This window comes from Astatotilapia calliptera, chromosome 5 (assembly GCF_964374335.1).
Source record: "Astatotilapia calliptera chromosome 5, fAstCal68.1, whole genome shotgun sequence".
Taxonomy (NCBI): Eukaryota; Metazoa; Chordata; class Actinopteri; order Cichliformes; family Cichlidae; genus Astatotilapia; species Astatotilapia calliptera.
Genome location: NC_137426.1, coordinates 5,381,186 through 5,396,061, shown reverse-complemented (window position 1 = coordinate 5,396,061; position 14,876 = coordinate 5,381,186). Strand labels below are relative to the sequence as shown.

General features: G+C 40.7%; 2 protein-coding genes across 3 annotated transcripts; both read right to left on the bottom strand.

Annotated features, from left to right (window-relative positions):
• Positions 1-890: 890 nt before the first annotated feature.
• Positions 891-6,222, bottom strand: timm17a (translocase of inner mitochondrial membrane 17 homolog A (yeast)). The gene is made up of 6 exons (XM_026166845.2): positions 6,096-6,222; positions 4,062-4,161; positions 3,718-3,781; positions 3,235-3,363; positions 2,458-2,568; positions 891-1,770 (listed from the first exon to the last, which is right to left on the bottom strand). Exons 1-6 carry the CDS (start codon positions 6,119-6,121, stop codon positions 1,694-1,696), a joined length of 507 nt encoding a protein of 168 aa, XP_026022630.1. The 5' UTR covers positions 6,122-6,222; the 3' UTR covers positions 891-1,693.
• A 2,023-nt stretch (positions 6,223-8,245) lies between these two features.
• On the bottom strand, positions 8,246-12,946 carry lmod1b (leiomodin 1b (smooth muscle)). Of its 2 annotated transcripts, XM_026166844.2 has the most exons (4): positions 12,809-12,946; positions 12,441-12,716; positions 9,433-11,121; positions 8,246-9,354 (listed from the first exon to the last, which is right to left on the bottom strand). In XM_026166844.2, exons 2-4 carry the CDS (start codon positions 12,714-12,716, stop codon positions 9,328-9,330), a joined length of 1,992 nt encoding a protein of 663 aa, XP_026022629.2. In that variant the 5' UTR covers positions 12,809-12,946; the 3' UTR covers positions 8,246-9,327. The 2 variants fall into 2 exon arrangements, with proteins under 2 accessions (XP_026022629.2, XP_026022628.2); XM_026166843.2 differs by having other exon boundaries at positions 12,441-12,925.
• Positions 12,947-14,876: the final 1,930 nt, after the last annotated feature.

The following is a 14,876-nucleotide window of genomic DNA, read 5'->3' as shown; positions in this document are numbered from 1 at the left end:
AAAGTTTGTGTACAAAATAATTTCTTTTCACTAAGATTATAAATTGTGTGAGATAAAGTCTAAATCAAGTCTCAAGAGCCCCACGAAGACACTTAAAATTTATTTTAATTGAAAAGCAGTCAAAGCTGATTCTTAAAACTTTACCAGCCATCAATTATAAGACTTTAATGATTATTGATGACTTTATAGGGGGAAAAGGTCCTTGAAAGCAGTTAATATAAAAATGACCTACTCCCTTTAATGATTGAGCCAAAGTAGAGCTGACAGCTGACACAACAAATTAACAGTAAACTAATCACCAACAAGTTTTGGGACTGATTAAGCATGCTTTGTGTGTCACTGTGTTAAAAATGTGTTTTGGCTTCCCAAAACTAAACATTATGGTTGGGAAGGTTGCTTATGATGGGTATTTTACACAATTTCCTGACCATTTATAATTAAATATTTTTAGGGGAAGCTGCTGTTGCTTTCCCTATCTTTATTTATTGTTCTGGGATTTTATCAGCTTCAGAAGTAAAGTCTGAAACTTTGCCACGAGTACGGTTCTAAAAATCAAACAGCCCACTTGCCGTGCGAGCTGCATAATTGTCCCCTTTAATGTCCAGTTTCTCATCCGGTGTCCACCTGTAAATTTGAAGCACTGGCTCTAGAAGAGATAACTGGTGCGTGACACGCACATGCAAGAATGTGAGAGGAAAATGCTTCCTTATGTGTCCTTTGTAAATACATCTTTAAAGAGTCAGCTGCACCAAGCTGGGCAGGCAAAGAGGGCAAAAGTGGGGTTTTTTTGTTTGTTTTGCAAGGAGTTCCCTCTAGTGGAGAAGCAAAATCCTGCTCTAGCTTGTAATCTACAGTCCATAAATGTATTCATAAAGCTCCAAAAGACATACTTTACAACTTATTTCTTTAATGTACCAGAGTACAATCTGTCATACAGATTTAATACAGAATACATCAATCCCTTGCTTGAGTTCTCCATTTAATATTAAATGTCTGCCTCAGTTTGTCATTAGCAGTCTTTTTCTCACTTGTGCTGAATGTAAAAACCACCATCACATAAAATAGAACAATCTGACACAACTCCTTACCATTGAAAAATAAATAAATCACTGTAAAACAAACTAAAATATTCCAGGAATGGCATCTGTGTGTCTGTGGTAAGATGCTTGCCTTCATAACTCTGAATAAAGTCAAAAAAAAAAAAAAAAAAAAAAAAAGGCCAACCAAGTGTTGCTGGCCAACCCAAGCATGACAAAAAAGGCAAATATAGATTAACATAAGTGAAAGCTTTACTGTATGTACATATAATTAATTATGTTCCATGTGTGACATATTTTTGATAGATTCAACATCTCAGATTCTCTATCAAGATACATGCAGTTTATACTGTATGTAAACAAAATAGAAAAGCACATCTCATCCTCACAACAACTCTCAGCTGTCTGTATTTTACCACAGCTAGGTGAAACAGATGCACACGACAAGCCTGACAATGGCAAAAGGCAGATGTGTACATGGCTCCTGAAAGAAGGAAAATGGTGACGTGTTTTGTCGTTCACTTCTCCGACAGTCCATAAAGTTGGGTGCACTTTCTACCGTTTGATGTGTGGTACTCTGCACCGCCATTTCTTCTTTTTAACTTCAGCAAGGAATTCACAAAAGGCCTAGAGGATAAAGAGGTGAGGACTTCCTCTCACTGATATTGTCTGTAGTCTCCAAAGGGAGAGGTGGGCATGGGAGCAGGGGCAGGTTCCTCTGCAAACTGAGGTCCTAAGGAGGAAAAAATAAAACTCAGAGTGAGATCGGTGCCAAAAGTCTAAAAGAGCAAACTGATGAATCAAAAAGACTTCCCAAAGGTCCTCACTGACATATGACGACTGAGTGTTTTTTTCCAATTATTTAAAAACAGTCACAAATTAAAATAGTCAGTTTCTTCAGAAAGCTGACTCAATCTTCAAATATTCGCATTTTGCCATAACTGTAGTATCATCACTGATAAACACTGTTTCAGAATAAATTTGATAATTTGATAATTTTTGTCCCACAATTCAAACACAAGCAGTAAAATTTAGAAAATTTGCAGAAGAATCAGATGAGATTTATCACACATATTAGACCTGATGTTTATAATCCATGCTACTGTGTGGTGACTGAATACTGTTTTCGGCAAAGCATGTGAGCAAGCTGGGGGTTGACTAACACTCCTAAAGTACAGTCAACAAAGATAAACATATCAGGTGCTGGGCAACAAGAGGTGAAGTCGCAGTACATTCAGTGTTTTTTTTCTTTGCCGCAGTCATGTCATCTTTCATCTAAGTATTCTTTCACGCCTGATGGCTTCTGGTGGTTAGGTAGACTTTTATGTACAGTAATTTATCACAATGGGTGCTCGTTACATAAAACACTCTTCAGTCTCTTTCACTGAATTTATAAAAAGATCACCAAAGTATTACTCACCAGTTGGAAGCTGTGAAGAGGCAAACCTAGTAAGCAGGATTCCAGCGCCCTCTATCAATGCCAGCAGGATACCCCCCATGGCGGCAGAGCCAAACATGGCTACCGGTCCATCTATGGACAAACCAAGGGCATTAATTGACTAAAATCACATAAAACATTCATTTCTGCACTTAAAAGGTATATTCAACAAGACTGAGATGGTACTGTTTGTTAGAAAATGTTCCCACCATCAATTTTTGTATCAGTTTTATTCCACTATTTTTGGATACAACTTATTATAATCCATTTCAATGAAAGGTATATAGCACAAGTGTTTTCAAACTACTTTCGGCTGCTCACCATTGTCGGGCAAATATGTAAACCACTTCTGTCTATTCAATCTTTTGTTAAATTTGTTCAGAATTATATGAGGACCCCACAGTCCCTGTACAAATAAGCTTCAAGTTTTTCTGCTCCAGTAAAGTAAGCAAAATGACCAGAAAGTGATGCAAAAACGAATCTATAAATAGAAGTAGACAAAAATGAAAACATGCAGACCAGTTACAAGAATCAACAACTCCATTTCCTCATACTGATTGCAGGAAAGTCTGAAAACTGGGTTTACTGGACCAGCTGTTGCAGGTTTTGTTTCTTTTTTAAGAAACTCCCACAAGAAGCCACTGAAGAAAAAAGCCTGAAAATCTCACACTCAGGAGGGGTTGTAATAAATGTGGACATGCATGTGAAAGCACATTTGCTGTTTGTATGAGGTATGCAAGCTTTCTGTTGACTACTCACTTCTTGCAGCAAGAATAGCTCCTGTCATGGCCCCACTTGTTATTGAGTTCCATGGATCCTCCTTCCCTCGCACTTTTACTAAACCACAGTCAATCATGGAGAAGAGGCCTCCCCATACTGCGAAGCTACCTGCAACACGCCAAAGATTTGCATCAGCTGAAGAAGTTATCATTGAAGATACGCTTGTCACTTTGTCAAGCAATCACCCGCGTCACATATTTACATAAGTGACTTCTACCACTAACACACTTCAACAGCAAATAAAGTATTAATAATTCTGCACACAGATTATGCCTTCAGGCTCCAATAGCAGCTTATTTAATTAAACGATAATTACTTTAATATACAAAGTTGAAATATTTCCCAAGATTAATTTGTCACCATCGGAACTGCAGACGATGTACAACATGCTGCTGACTACAGCCCATGTTCTTTACAAAGGAAGAGAAATGACCTTTGAAACAGTTCAGCAATTGTTCTTACCCCCGAGCTGTGGGGCTCTGGTCTTGATAGCAGTTAAGCTACCCCTCATTCTGTGGCTCATCCCCTACAAAAAAGAGAGACAAAAAACATGCATCAGTGGAAATTCACTGTCAGGTCAGGATTTCTGAGACCAAAGATTCAGAATTTTCAGATTATGACTAATAACATAAGTTGAAAAAATTGTGGGTCTTTGAAATTCAGGTTGGATTAAAAAGAAAATTTCCTGTTTACAGGAACAGAAACACTGCTTTATCATCGAGTGTCTTTGAGTGTGACACTGACCCCAAGGACAGTACCTTGAATGTCAGCTTTGACTGAGGCCAGAAAACAGTCCTTGAACTTACCGAGGGTGCATTTCTGAAGCCTTTCACTGCCTGAAATATTCCTCCTCCAATAGCTCCCATGGTGAAAGCTCCCCCACAGTCATCCACAATCCTCCAGGGGCTAAAAGCAGAACACAGACATTTTAGTTTGTTTAAGTTAATAATGTCATGACATTTGAGATCTCTCATTGCATGTTCATAACAATCTCTTAATGTTCCCTGTAAGTCTAAATTAATCCAAAGGTAAAGGAAGAAGAACTAGTTTATTACTGGTAATATGACAATAAGATATAGGTCATCTGAAAACTCTAAAATCTAACTATACACACACACAGACTTGGCCTTTGAGAAGGAGACCGGTGTAACAGTGAAGCTGTGAAGAGTAGTCAGAGGAGTTTAAATATATCCAAAAGCAACCGACAGTGCACAAGAGAAGTGAAGAAGAGATTCAGCAGGGTGGTGGTGATGGAGACTAGTGTCAGCGCTGATTTATGACAGAAGCAAGAGTGAAAGGGAAGGTTTACAAAAGAATAGTAATGAGACCTGCTGAGATGTATGATGAGCAGACAATGGCACTAACAAAAAGACAGGAGGCTGAGCTGAAGATGTTAAGATTTCCACTGGCAGTGAACTAAGAGAGAATGGACGGGATTAGAAAGCTCAGTTTAAACAGAAACTAAGTTTGAGAGGCAAGGCTGAGATGGTCTGAACGTGTGCTGCGGACGGTTAGTGTGTATATATTTGACAAAAAAAAGATGCTGAATATGGACCTGCCAGACATGAGCAGAAGCAGAAGCCCTCAGAGAGGGGCAATGTAGTGGAGGAGGACATGCAGAGGGTTGGTGTGACAGAAAACGATGCTAGGGATAGGGTGAAATGGAGGCAGACGAAGAAAAACACACGTACGCGTGAACGCACACAAACTCACAGGGTCACTCTCTCTGTGTCCTATGTTAATAACCACCTCTGAACCAGCGTAAAACATGAAGTATTACAGCATTACAACATTTTGTTTGTTTGAGCAGTAAGGATTATACTTCACATGACCGCATCTCAAATTTAAACAAACAGACTGCACGTTTACTTCTCACATACGACTTTATTAGAAAGGGTTTACATGGTTAGATGGTTGCATACAATGTAATATGACTTCTGGTCAAAATCAGGAAAATGTAACCGTTTTAAATAATGTATGTAAAACTGGATCTTCTATTTACTCATAGCCATTCGTTTACGTAAACAGATGCACTACATCTTAAATCACGAAACGAACATTTTGCAGTGATATTGAAGGACAGTAACCTTGTGTCTCGTGTTTCTGACCATTAGTATGCGATCTTAAATTGTTATTAAAAGCTGGCCAAAATACTTAAAAACACAAGTGGGAGAAAAACAGCGAACCAGGCCAACCTTTTTGAACTTTTAAGAAGTTTATTTAGTTCACGGTTCTTATAAATTAAACCTAAACCAAAATAAGCATACACGAGGACAGCCACCGAGAAAAAATGTATGTATTTGTAAAAACATTTATTTTAAATCCTCAGTGACGCTGTTAAAAGTTCATAAACTATTTGAACAGGACATGTCTCAAGCTAGCTGAAGCCATCAGGCTGCAGTCTAGATAGCGCACAAGTAGCTAATCCAGCTAGCTTACTTGTGCGCCAAAGCAAAATAATACTAAAATAACTACTCCAACTTTTCCCGAATGGCTACCAGTATGCGGTTACAATAGATGTTATATGCCTTTTTTAAGCACCGGTTTGTGGGGTCAGTAAATTTAAAGCAATGACATGTGGCAATAAAACCGACAAGGTCACAACGTGACTTAGCCGTCCCGACGCAGTGCTCGCTCAAACTACCTTCACTTGTGTATGCGAAGTTAGCATTTCTGCTAACGGCAGCTAGCCGGCCGGTTTCGAGGTGTTTCGGTCGTGTCACGTGATATAAAATAAAAACATTAAACACAACTAACATGGCATGTATTCAAAACGCAGCCCACTGCAGTACACGCTGAAACGGTGTGGGAAACGGATTAATTTTAATTTTAGGACTCACCACGGCTCTCTGGCATACTCCTCCATTTTGTTCTTTGCTGTTCCGCCTGACGTAACGATTATCGAACACCTGACGTAACGACACTATAGAGACAACGTCATTTATTAAAGGAACAGAGCATGCAGGGACGAAGGATGAGCTTCAGGCTGCTGTCCTGAGAGTTTATTACAGCCTATTTCTTAAACCTATCCACAGAAATACAAAAAAAGATCTTGTAATGAATAGTGTAAAGTAAAAAAGTAAAACTGTTCAAGCACTATAGACTTGTATTATACTTGAGTGTTTGCTAATTCACATAACATGAAGCAAATTAAAGGACAGCCAGACAGGTATTAGAGAGTTTTGACATTTCTATCAACAGAAGCAATGTCACACTGATCACATAAAGTCTTATTTACAGTGACAAAGGTTAAGAAGCAGGTAGAAAAACAAAAGAACACCCCTTAATAAACTTTTTTTTTTTCACATTTCTGCAACACAAATAGAACTCTTCATAGCAAAATAATCACACTCTGCTGTGCTCCTAGTGTTTTCTTAGTAATAGCAATGCAATGTACTTAGAGGCCTTCTGATGGCACTGAAAACCAGTAATCTCAACATTTCATTCCTTCCCCTCTTTTTCTTCCTTCTGAGACTATTGGTCAGAGTAGCAGCTACAGCTAAAAGACAGAAGGCTGGCTCACTGCCCATTATTAGGAACAAGAAAGGAATGACTTACAGAGCAAGCCCTCATTGAGAAATGACCAAATATAGGCATTTTGTGGATGCAGAGACTGAGGCAAGGCTGCAGAGAGATAAACTGGCCTGCTGCTGCTGCTCTCTTTTTTCTCTGGATGATGGCTACCTTTCCAGCTGGTGGGTGGACACTAGACAGCTCCCAATGTTTCCACGTAGCTTTAAACACATTATGTAAAGAGCAACAGATAGAAGAAAAGTTCTTCATGGTCCACTGCAGAAGCACAGATATGCATGCTACGAAAACATTCACTAGTTGATATAATGTTTTGTGTCTGGTAAAGGTTCTGCCGTGCGGTTTTTAAAATTAATCCATCAAGAAATGCAGATACATAAATTTAAAAAATGTGAATCCATGTTTATTTCAGTAGTTAAAGTACGAGACACGAGAGGCCTCCTGCTTTCCTGGAAAGGTATTTTTTGGCATACGGACACCGCAAGTTTCCACCTTAGTCTAAGTAAGTCATGGGACCCCAACTAGCCACAAAAGTCATAGTGATGTCGTAAAATCCTGCTGCGAGTACAAGCCATTGCATTTTTGAATGTATATACAGCTGTGGTCAGAAGCTTCCATACACTCATCATAGGGATGGATGTGATGATCATTTGGGGCTCATAAGGATTTCTTCGAGCTGCTCCTTTTCCAGGGTGGAAGGATTGTACAGTATACATATTTATTTACTTTAAAATGCAAGAATTGGGTTTGCATTTCTTTTGGATTTTTTCCTATCCACACAGGGTCAAAATTATACACACAGGCTGAAAACAGACACAGACTCGAACCTTTTAATAAGCGCTGCTGAAGGTTTTAAAGTGTCTTTTAATTCGACAAGGCCGAGGCCTATTTGCTTCTTGTTAATGATCACGAGAGATTACAATTGGTAGATCCTCTTTGTCTCCATAAAAAGCATTTGTTAGACAGCAACCACTGAATTCCCCAATTCTAGGAATAATGGCAAAGTCCAAAGAACTCAATGAAGTTGAGGAGAATTGTAGATTTATACAAGTTGGGAACATTTCATGGAACCATTTCTAAGCATGCCATCACAATTGTCTGAGAGGGTCCCTGCTCCAAAATCAACACCTTAAAGCACAACTAAACTTCCCTGCTGACCCCATGGACAAACCAAATGCCTTCTGGAGAAATGTTTTATGGTCAGACAAGGAAAAAGATTGACCAATTGTGCTACACTGACAAGAGTTATATTTGAAAGATTAGAGGTGAGCCTTTCAAGTTCTTGTTTTTCAAAGTAATTAAAGCTGTGTGCTGTACAGTCATTGCATCATGGATAAAGAACAGTTAAAAGAAAACATTAAAAGCCTGAAACATGCCCATGATCAGTGATGTAAACGTCTGAGCACATCTTTACTTGTACAAATATAATCATATGCACATATATAGAGAATTAACAAGATTATCATATACATAATTTCATTTATTGTAGCTAAAAATTATAATATAATAACAGATTCCAATCACTTCTATCAGACGGGTAACATTAAACTTGCAAACATAGCAGAATCTTTTATTGAAAACATACAGGCTCTGTAAGAAAAACATGTAATAATGTATGTGCTTCATTACAACACTCAGGTTTTTGCTAATCACATTAAATTTCCTTTAGAACTGATATTCACTTTTAAATAGCACATTAACCAACAGTAGTGTTGATTTAATGGCGTTTCTGACATTTTGATGTAAAACCCAGGCTAGAATGATTCTGCACAAAACGCAACATCAGATGCTGAAACTTATCTCCCTGCACTTCCTGATAAAATGCACGATGTAATTATTTCCATGCTAAGACTCATTCGTTATGTCTCAGGACTCCTGGGACAATGGGCTGCTTTCGAAACCTGCCTGAGATGTCTTGAGATTTGAGACACACAATCAAAGACCACCTTGACCTTTTTGTTTTCTCCACCCACCCAGATTTTCTTAAGTCAGGCCGCCATGTTTGTTAATTCCCTGATATTCCCAGTTTGATTTACAGATTTACAGCTGATAGGATGGATTTCCTCTCCACAAATAAATAACTTTTCAAATTAATCTCAATTACATACTGTTGAATATTAGAGTTTTATAGAGTTGTTTGAATCTCTTGTTAAGCTCATCACACACTCTCCCACACACTCACATTCAGATGCATATACAAGCCAACATGTTATATGATCGGCCTCGTATTATCTAGTGCAAATAACCAGCCAAGCGTCAGTATGAATGGAAGACAAACAGCCTCAAACCCATGGCACTCTCTGCAGAGAGGCCTTCATCACTCATTCTCCACAGAGTCTTTTTGGTCCAGTGTTGTTGGGAGAACTCATAGTGATGGCTGTTCTTCCAAACGTCTCATGTTTCACTGTCTTCATCTGCCCCACTGCACTTTAACCGGCCAGGGGAATTTATAAAGGTTATCCCCTAGAAACCCTCTGGTGAGATGTCTGTTCTCCCTCCCTTGCTCTTCTTCTTCTTCACTTTATATTCCAGCAGGAAATATCACTGCAGCCACTTTGGCACCGGCACCTGTGAGAAAAATAAAACGTTAGTGAATCCAAACACAGCATCGGTGAGCTAACCTCTTCGTCAACCCTTCTGATGTACCTTCTTCAGCTGTTTCTTATTGGTTCCTCTGATAGAGGCAAGCAGTTGGTCCCTTGAGTTCTTCGTACCACCTGGGCGGTTTGCATCCAGCATAGGAGGTGGAGGAGGTGGTGGTCCACCCCCAGGAGGAGGCGGAGGTGGAGCCGGACCTCCAGCTCCTTTTCTTGGTGTAAGCTTTGGCGAAGGCACAGGTGAAGGGATGGGTGAAGGTTTAGGCGAAGCTTTGGGAGAACTCCTCAGAGATCCTCCACCTCCGCTCTTGGGCACCTCAAGTGTTCCCTTCTTCTCTCCATTGGCCTGGGCCTGCTTCTGCTCCTGCAGGCGCTTCTGCCTCTGCCTGTCCATGTTGCGACTCAGTATGTTTGTCGTGGTCATTCTTGGTCCTGCTAACTCAAAGTGGTAGCCCAGCTTGAGCAAGGTGGTGTTGTCTTTCAGGATCTTGACCATCTCCATCTCGGTTTTCCCTCCGCAGATGTGCCGCTGGTTCTGAAAGCGCAGCTCGGTCAGCGTGGAGTTGTGCTGCAACGCCTGGATGAGAGACAGGATGCCCTTCCCGGTGAGATGGTTGGAGTCGAGGTTAATGCTGGTGATAGTCTTGTTGCTGCGGATCGTGCCGGCAATGGCATAAGCGACATGGTCGTCTGCACGGCAGTTAGCGAGAGCGAACGTCTTGATGTGGGTGTTGTTGTGCAAAGCTTCTGCAAACTCGATGAGCGTTTTCGTCTTGATGACCTCTGAGTTGTTGACGTTGAGCTCAGTGAGGGAGGGGTTGTTGCTTCGCACCTGCTGCATGAGCTCATCAAACATGCTCGAGTCTTCGTCTTCCTCCTCTGCCTCCTTCGCCTTGCTGTTAGGGCTGTTTTTAGAAGCACAGTTAGCAAGTTTCCCACTATCCTCAGCTTTCTTAACCTTACCGTCCTCTCTTTGCACCTTCTCCTCTGGTTTCCGCTCAGCATTAAACTTCTCTTTCACATGGTCACTGTGGTTAACCAACTCTTCTCTGTCTGTTCTTTTCTCCATCTTGTCACGTTTCACCTCGTCTTTCTCAGAAGGTTGTCGTTCGAGTTTGACATCAGGTTTGTTTTTGTATTCAGATTTCTTCTCCTCTGCTTTAGCCTTCTTCTCTTCTGGTTTACACTCTTGAAGCTGGCTCTCCGATGCCTTGCTCTGCTTCACCATTTTAGAGACAAGCCCCTGTGTCTTGATACTCTCCGTTTTTCTTTCCTTTTCCTTGCCCACATCTTTCTCACTTTTTTCTCGTAGCTTTGAGATAATGTCTTTGGTTTTGCTGTCATCTCGTCTCCTGCAGTCTTCCCTCCTTTCTTTCTCTTTGCTCTCATCCCTTTTCTCCTGTAACTTTGAGATCATGTCTTGTGTTTTGCTGCCTGTGCTCACTCTGTTTTCTCTTCTGTCTCTCAGCCTGTTGTCCTCATATTTCTCTTTGTCACGGGCCTCCTCTTTCGTGTCGCTCTCTCTGCTATCCAGCTTCCTGTTTCGACTTGAACACCAGCTCCCGTCTTCTTTTGAACTTTCAGGACCTTTGCTGTTTCTGTCCTCCGCCTTGATATCTCTTTCATTTGAGACACTAGCTTGTCTTTGCATTCCCACTTTCATATCGTCATTTCCCTCCTGGCTGAGACCCATCTTCCTCAGGTACTCCTGCTTCCGGCTCTCTTTCTTCGGCTCTCCCTGCAAGAAGATGAGGAGTGTGATAAGGAAATTTTTCCTCATCAGTATGACAAAACAAAAAATTACATGGGTCATTTAACGTCTGTGAAAAGCAGCATGTCAAATGATGCAGCGCTCTAAGCACAATAAATCACAGCAGAGTCTCAATTTATTAGCTACAGAGCACAGAAAAAGTAGTATCACAGAATTACAGCAAATATTGCATGACATGTAAAGTATGATAAGACATCTGATCGTGCAGATGTGCTGTCTTTTATTGTACAACAGCGTCTCACAATAGGGCATGTGTGTTTACAGTCAGCAAAAGGACACTATCCATTTTTTTTAGCACAGGGATACATTTGCAGTGAGGAGCTCGCTAAGTGTTTGATTTGTGAGCCTCCATCTGTTTTGCTTCGTGAGGCCGTGGCCCTGGCAGATGCATCCTTAAAAGGCAGTGAGCGTAGGAGCAATCAACCAAGGAATTCCACCAGGCCGGGATTAAGAAGCTCCGCAGAGCCGCTGCTCCAACCACTTAAGTGTCTCTCTTCTAAGCACACAAACTGATTGAAATCATGCTAATACTAATGGCAATAAATTTGTGTAGCATCTCCAATGAATTACACAAATGCCTCTTGGAGAAGATGTTTGTGCTTTGCTTGTTTGGCAGATGACAATTAAGGGTAAGGAGTGGATGTAGGCGGGTCATAGATGGGGACTCACTGCTTTTCCTGGCACAGGAGTCAACTCTGGGGACTACTATTTTTAAGCTGATGGGACTCGGGGTGCATGAGGTCCAGTTGCTTCAAGTGAAATGAAAAATAGACATGAAAGCTATCCAGGGGGCTGTGGGTATTATGCAATGCTGTAGCCTATCAGTCAGTTTGATTTCATAGCTCCTTTTAAATCTGGTTATAATAATAATGAATAATAATAATGGATTGCATTTTTAATAGTGCTTTTCGGGGCCCTCAAAGCGCTTTACAATTCCACTATTCATTCACTCTCACATTCACACACTGGTGGAGGCAGCTACAGTTGTAGCCACAGCTGCCCTGGGGCAGACTGACAGAAGCGAGGCTGCCATATCGCGCCATCGGCCCCTCTGGCCATCACCAGTAGGTAAAGCGTCTTGCCCAAGGACACAACGACCGAGACTGTCCGAGCCAGGGCTCGAACCGGCAACCTTCCGGTTACAAGACGAACTGCCAACTCTTGAGCCACGATCGCTCAAAACTGGCAAAGGGAAGTCGAATATAAACATATGAAGAGAGAGATGAGGATCATACTTCATCATAAAACACTCATGAGTCAAAGCCAAAGCATATTTCCTCACAAACCTCAAATGATTGTTCCCTCTGGCTGAGCCTCCCTTTGGTGTCTCTCTGTTTCGTCGTTGCATCCCAGACATTGTTGCTCATAGGTGGCTGCGCAGGTTGGTTCTCCTCTGCAATGATGAGCCCCTCCTCGGGGTTAATGTCTGGCACCTTCATCATGTCCATCTTCAGCTCCTCTATTTCCTCGGGGGAGAGGGTGGACAGCAGGTTGTCCAGGTCTGGGTCCTCGCTGACCTGGCGACCTATACAGGTCAGGCCTTTCATCTTTCGTCTGGACATCTAGCTCAAGCAAATCCCACGATTTAAATTCAAATTATAAGCTGACTATTCCTATGTGCTGATGTCCTGCTGTTGTGTCGTGTCCCACTCACCAAAAAGCCACCAGAGGCATCAATCCTGGTGCAAAGAGGCTGGTCTCAGAGTCTTGCAGCGAGGGTTACAAGTGACGAACTGTGAGAGGCTCGCATCATCAAAGTGGACTGTGAGGCTGGGACATTCTTCGAAATCCTGTGAAAGTGCATGTCCATATTTAGTTCAGGGTACACACTCCTTTAAAGGTAATGGGAAGGGCTGAAGTTTACAGAGATGCCAGAGCAGGCTTACACAGACTTCCTATTACACAATCTGTATTTATATTGGAGCCCAGTTCAGTGATGTTTATACAGTCGCTCGCAAATAAAAAAGTTTTATAAGAGCTCGCTTTTAAACCAGTGGGGATCGCTACTCTATTGTAGTCACACAGTCAATAACGTTTTGCTGTAATACAAAGGCCAGTGTATAGTTAATAAAATATTGTATGGAATAAAAATAAATACAAATATAATGAATATATGTTTAAAATATGCATACTGTATATATGATACTAAATATTCCCATAATATATTAAACATATATTTAATTATTTAATACAAAGATGTGACACTGCATTAGTGTTTCACTGTATATTTACTATACTTAATTTGAGCTTTTTTACTTTTTAAAGACACTTTATGGTATTGTGCACTTGACAGACACTTCATTAGGCACACCTTGCTCATTCTGGGGTCAGACCTTTTGTCTGCACAACTGCTTTGATTCAAGAAGGTGCTTGAAACGTGCCTCTAAGATTTTGGTCCATATTGACGTGAAGGCATCACACAGCTGCTGCAGATCTCTTGGTTGCACATCCATGATATGAATCTTCTGTTACACCACATCCCGAGAGTGCTCTATTGGACTGAGATCTAGTGACTGTGGAGGCCATTTGAGTACAATGGACTCACTGTCAAGATCAAGACACCAGTTTGAGATGAGAGACTTTTCACATGGCGCATTATCCTGCTGGAAGTGGCCATCAGAAGACAAGTACACTGTTATCATAAAGGGATAGATGTGGTCAGCAACAATATTCGGGTAAGCTGTGGTGTTTAAAAGACACAAAGTTGGTACAAAGGGGTCCAAAATGTGCCAAGAAATTACCCCTAACACTATTATTCCACGACCAGGGCGAACTGCTGATGCAGGGCAGGGCGGATCCATTTGTTGATGATGTTTTTACCAAATTATGATCGACCGTCTGAATGTCACAACAGAAATCAAGGCACATTTTTCTAATATTCTACAAATTTGAGTTACTGTCGCCTTCCTGTCACCCTGAAGTAGTCTGGTCACTCTCCTCTCACCCCAGAGAACTGCTGCTCACTGGATATTTTCTCTTTTTTGGACCACTCTCTGTAAACAGTAGAGATGGTTGTGTGGGAAAATCCCAGCTGGTCAGCATTTTCTGAACTACTCATACCAGCCCGTCTGGGACAAACAACCGTGCCGCATTCAAGGTTACTTAAATCCCCTCTCTTCCTCATTCTGATGCTTAATTTGAACCTCAGCAGGTCGTCTTGACCAAGTCTACTTAACTTCAGCTTATTTTGTTTTGCATTGTATTAAAAACTTCAAAAACAAAGTTATGTGAAAAAAAGTAATTTTGTTTGGAGAAGAATTTATTTAAACTAAAAGCCATGAATAACAGAATGGACAATAATGAAACTGTTTAATCCAGAGAGCATGTGAAGAGTAGAAATATTGGGACTTTTTAAAAATTATTATTACTTAACATAACTTATGTCATGTATAAAAAGCTGTAACTTCTGCCTCCAGTGAGTAATCCTGTGATCCTACATTGTTTTCTCATTTCTTTCCTCCCAATATTTACATGCAAATATTTACAGGCAAAATAAGTACATATATTTAAAAAAAAAACAATTTAAAAAGGGGGGTTACTTTAATAAAGTTATGATAAAAAACAATTAAATAATGTTTTTTAGAATTATGATTGTATTTTGAATCACACTGTATTGCTGGTATGAACTCATCCAGTGTGTAAGTTCCCTGTTAATATATAAAACACTTTCAAACGCCACATTTAAGCTGTTTTGGGGGTGAATGCAGACATCTAGTGGCCAG

What these genes read in the sequence shown, in the direction of transcription:
- lmod1b (XM_026166844.2), bottom strand. Translation starts at nt 12,716, where the DNA reads ATGTCCAGACGAAAGATGAAAGGCCTGACCTGTATAGGTCGCCAGGTC. An exon ending in AGAGGGAACAATCATTTGAG is followed by an intron (nt 11,122 to 12,440) that starts GTTTGTGAGGAA and finishes ATCTTCTTGCAG; the next exon opens with GGAGAGCCGAAGAAAGAGAG. An exon ending in ATAAGAAACAGCTGAAGAAG is followed by an intron (nt 9,355 to 9,432) that starts GTACATCAGAAG and finishes TTTTTCTCACAG; the next exon opens with GTGCCGGTGCCAAAGTGGCT.
- timm17a (XM_026166845.2), bottom strand. Translation starts at nt 6,121, where the DNA reads ATGGAGGAGTATGCCAGAGAGCCGTG. An exon ending in CAGAGCCCCACAGCTCGGGG is followed by an intron (nt 3,364 to 3,717) that starts GTAAGAACAATT and finishes GGCGTGTTGCAG; the next exon opens with GTAGCTTCGCAGTATGGGGA. An exon ending in AGCTATTCTTGCTGCAAGAA is followed by an intron (nt 2,569 to 3,234) that starts GTGAGTAGTCAA and finishes GTTTGTCCATAG; the next exon opens with ATGGACCGGTAGCCATGTTT.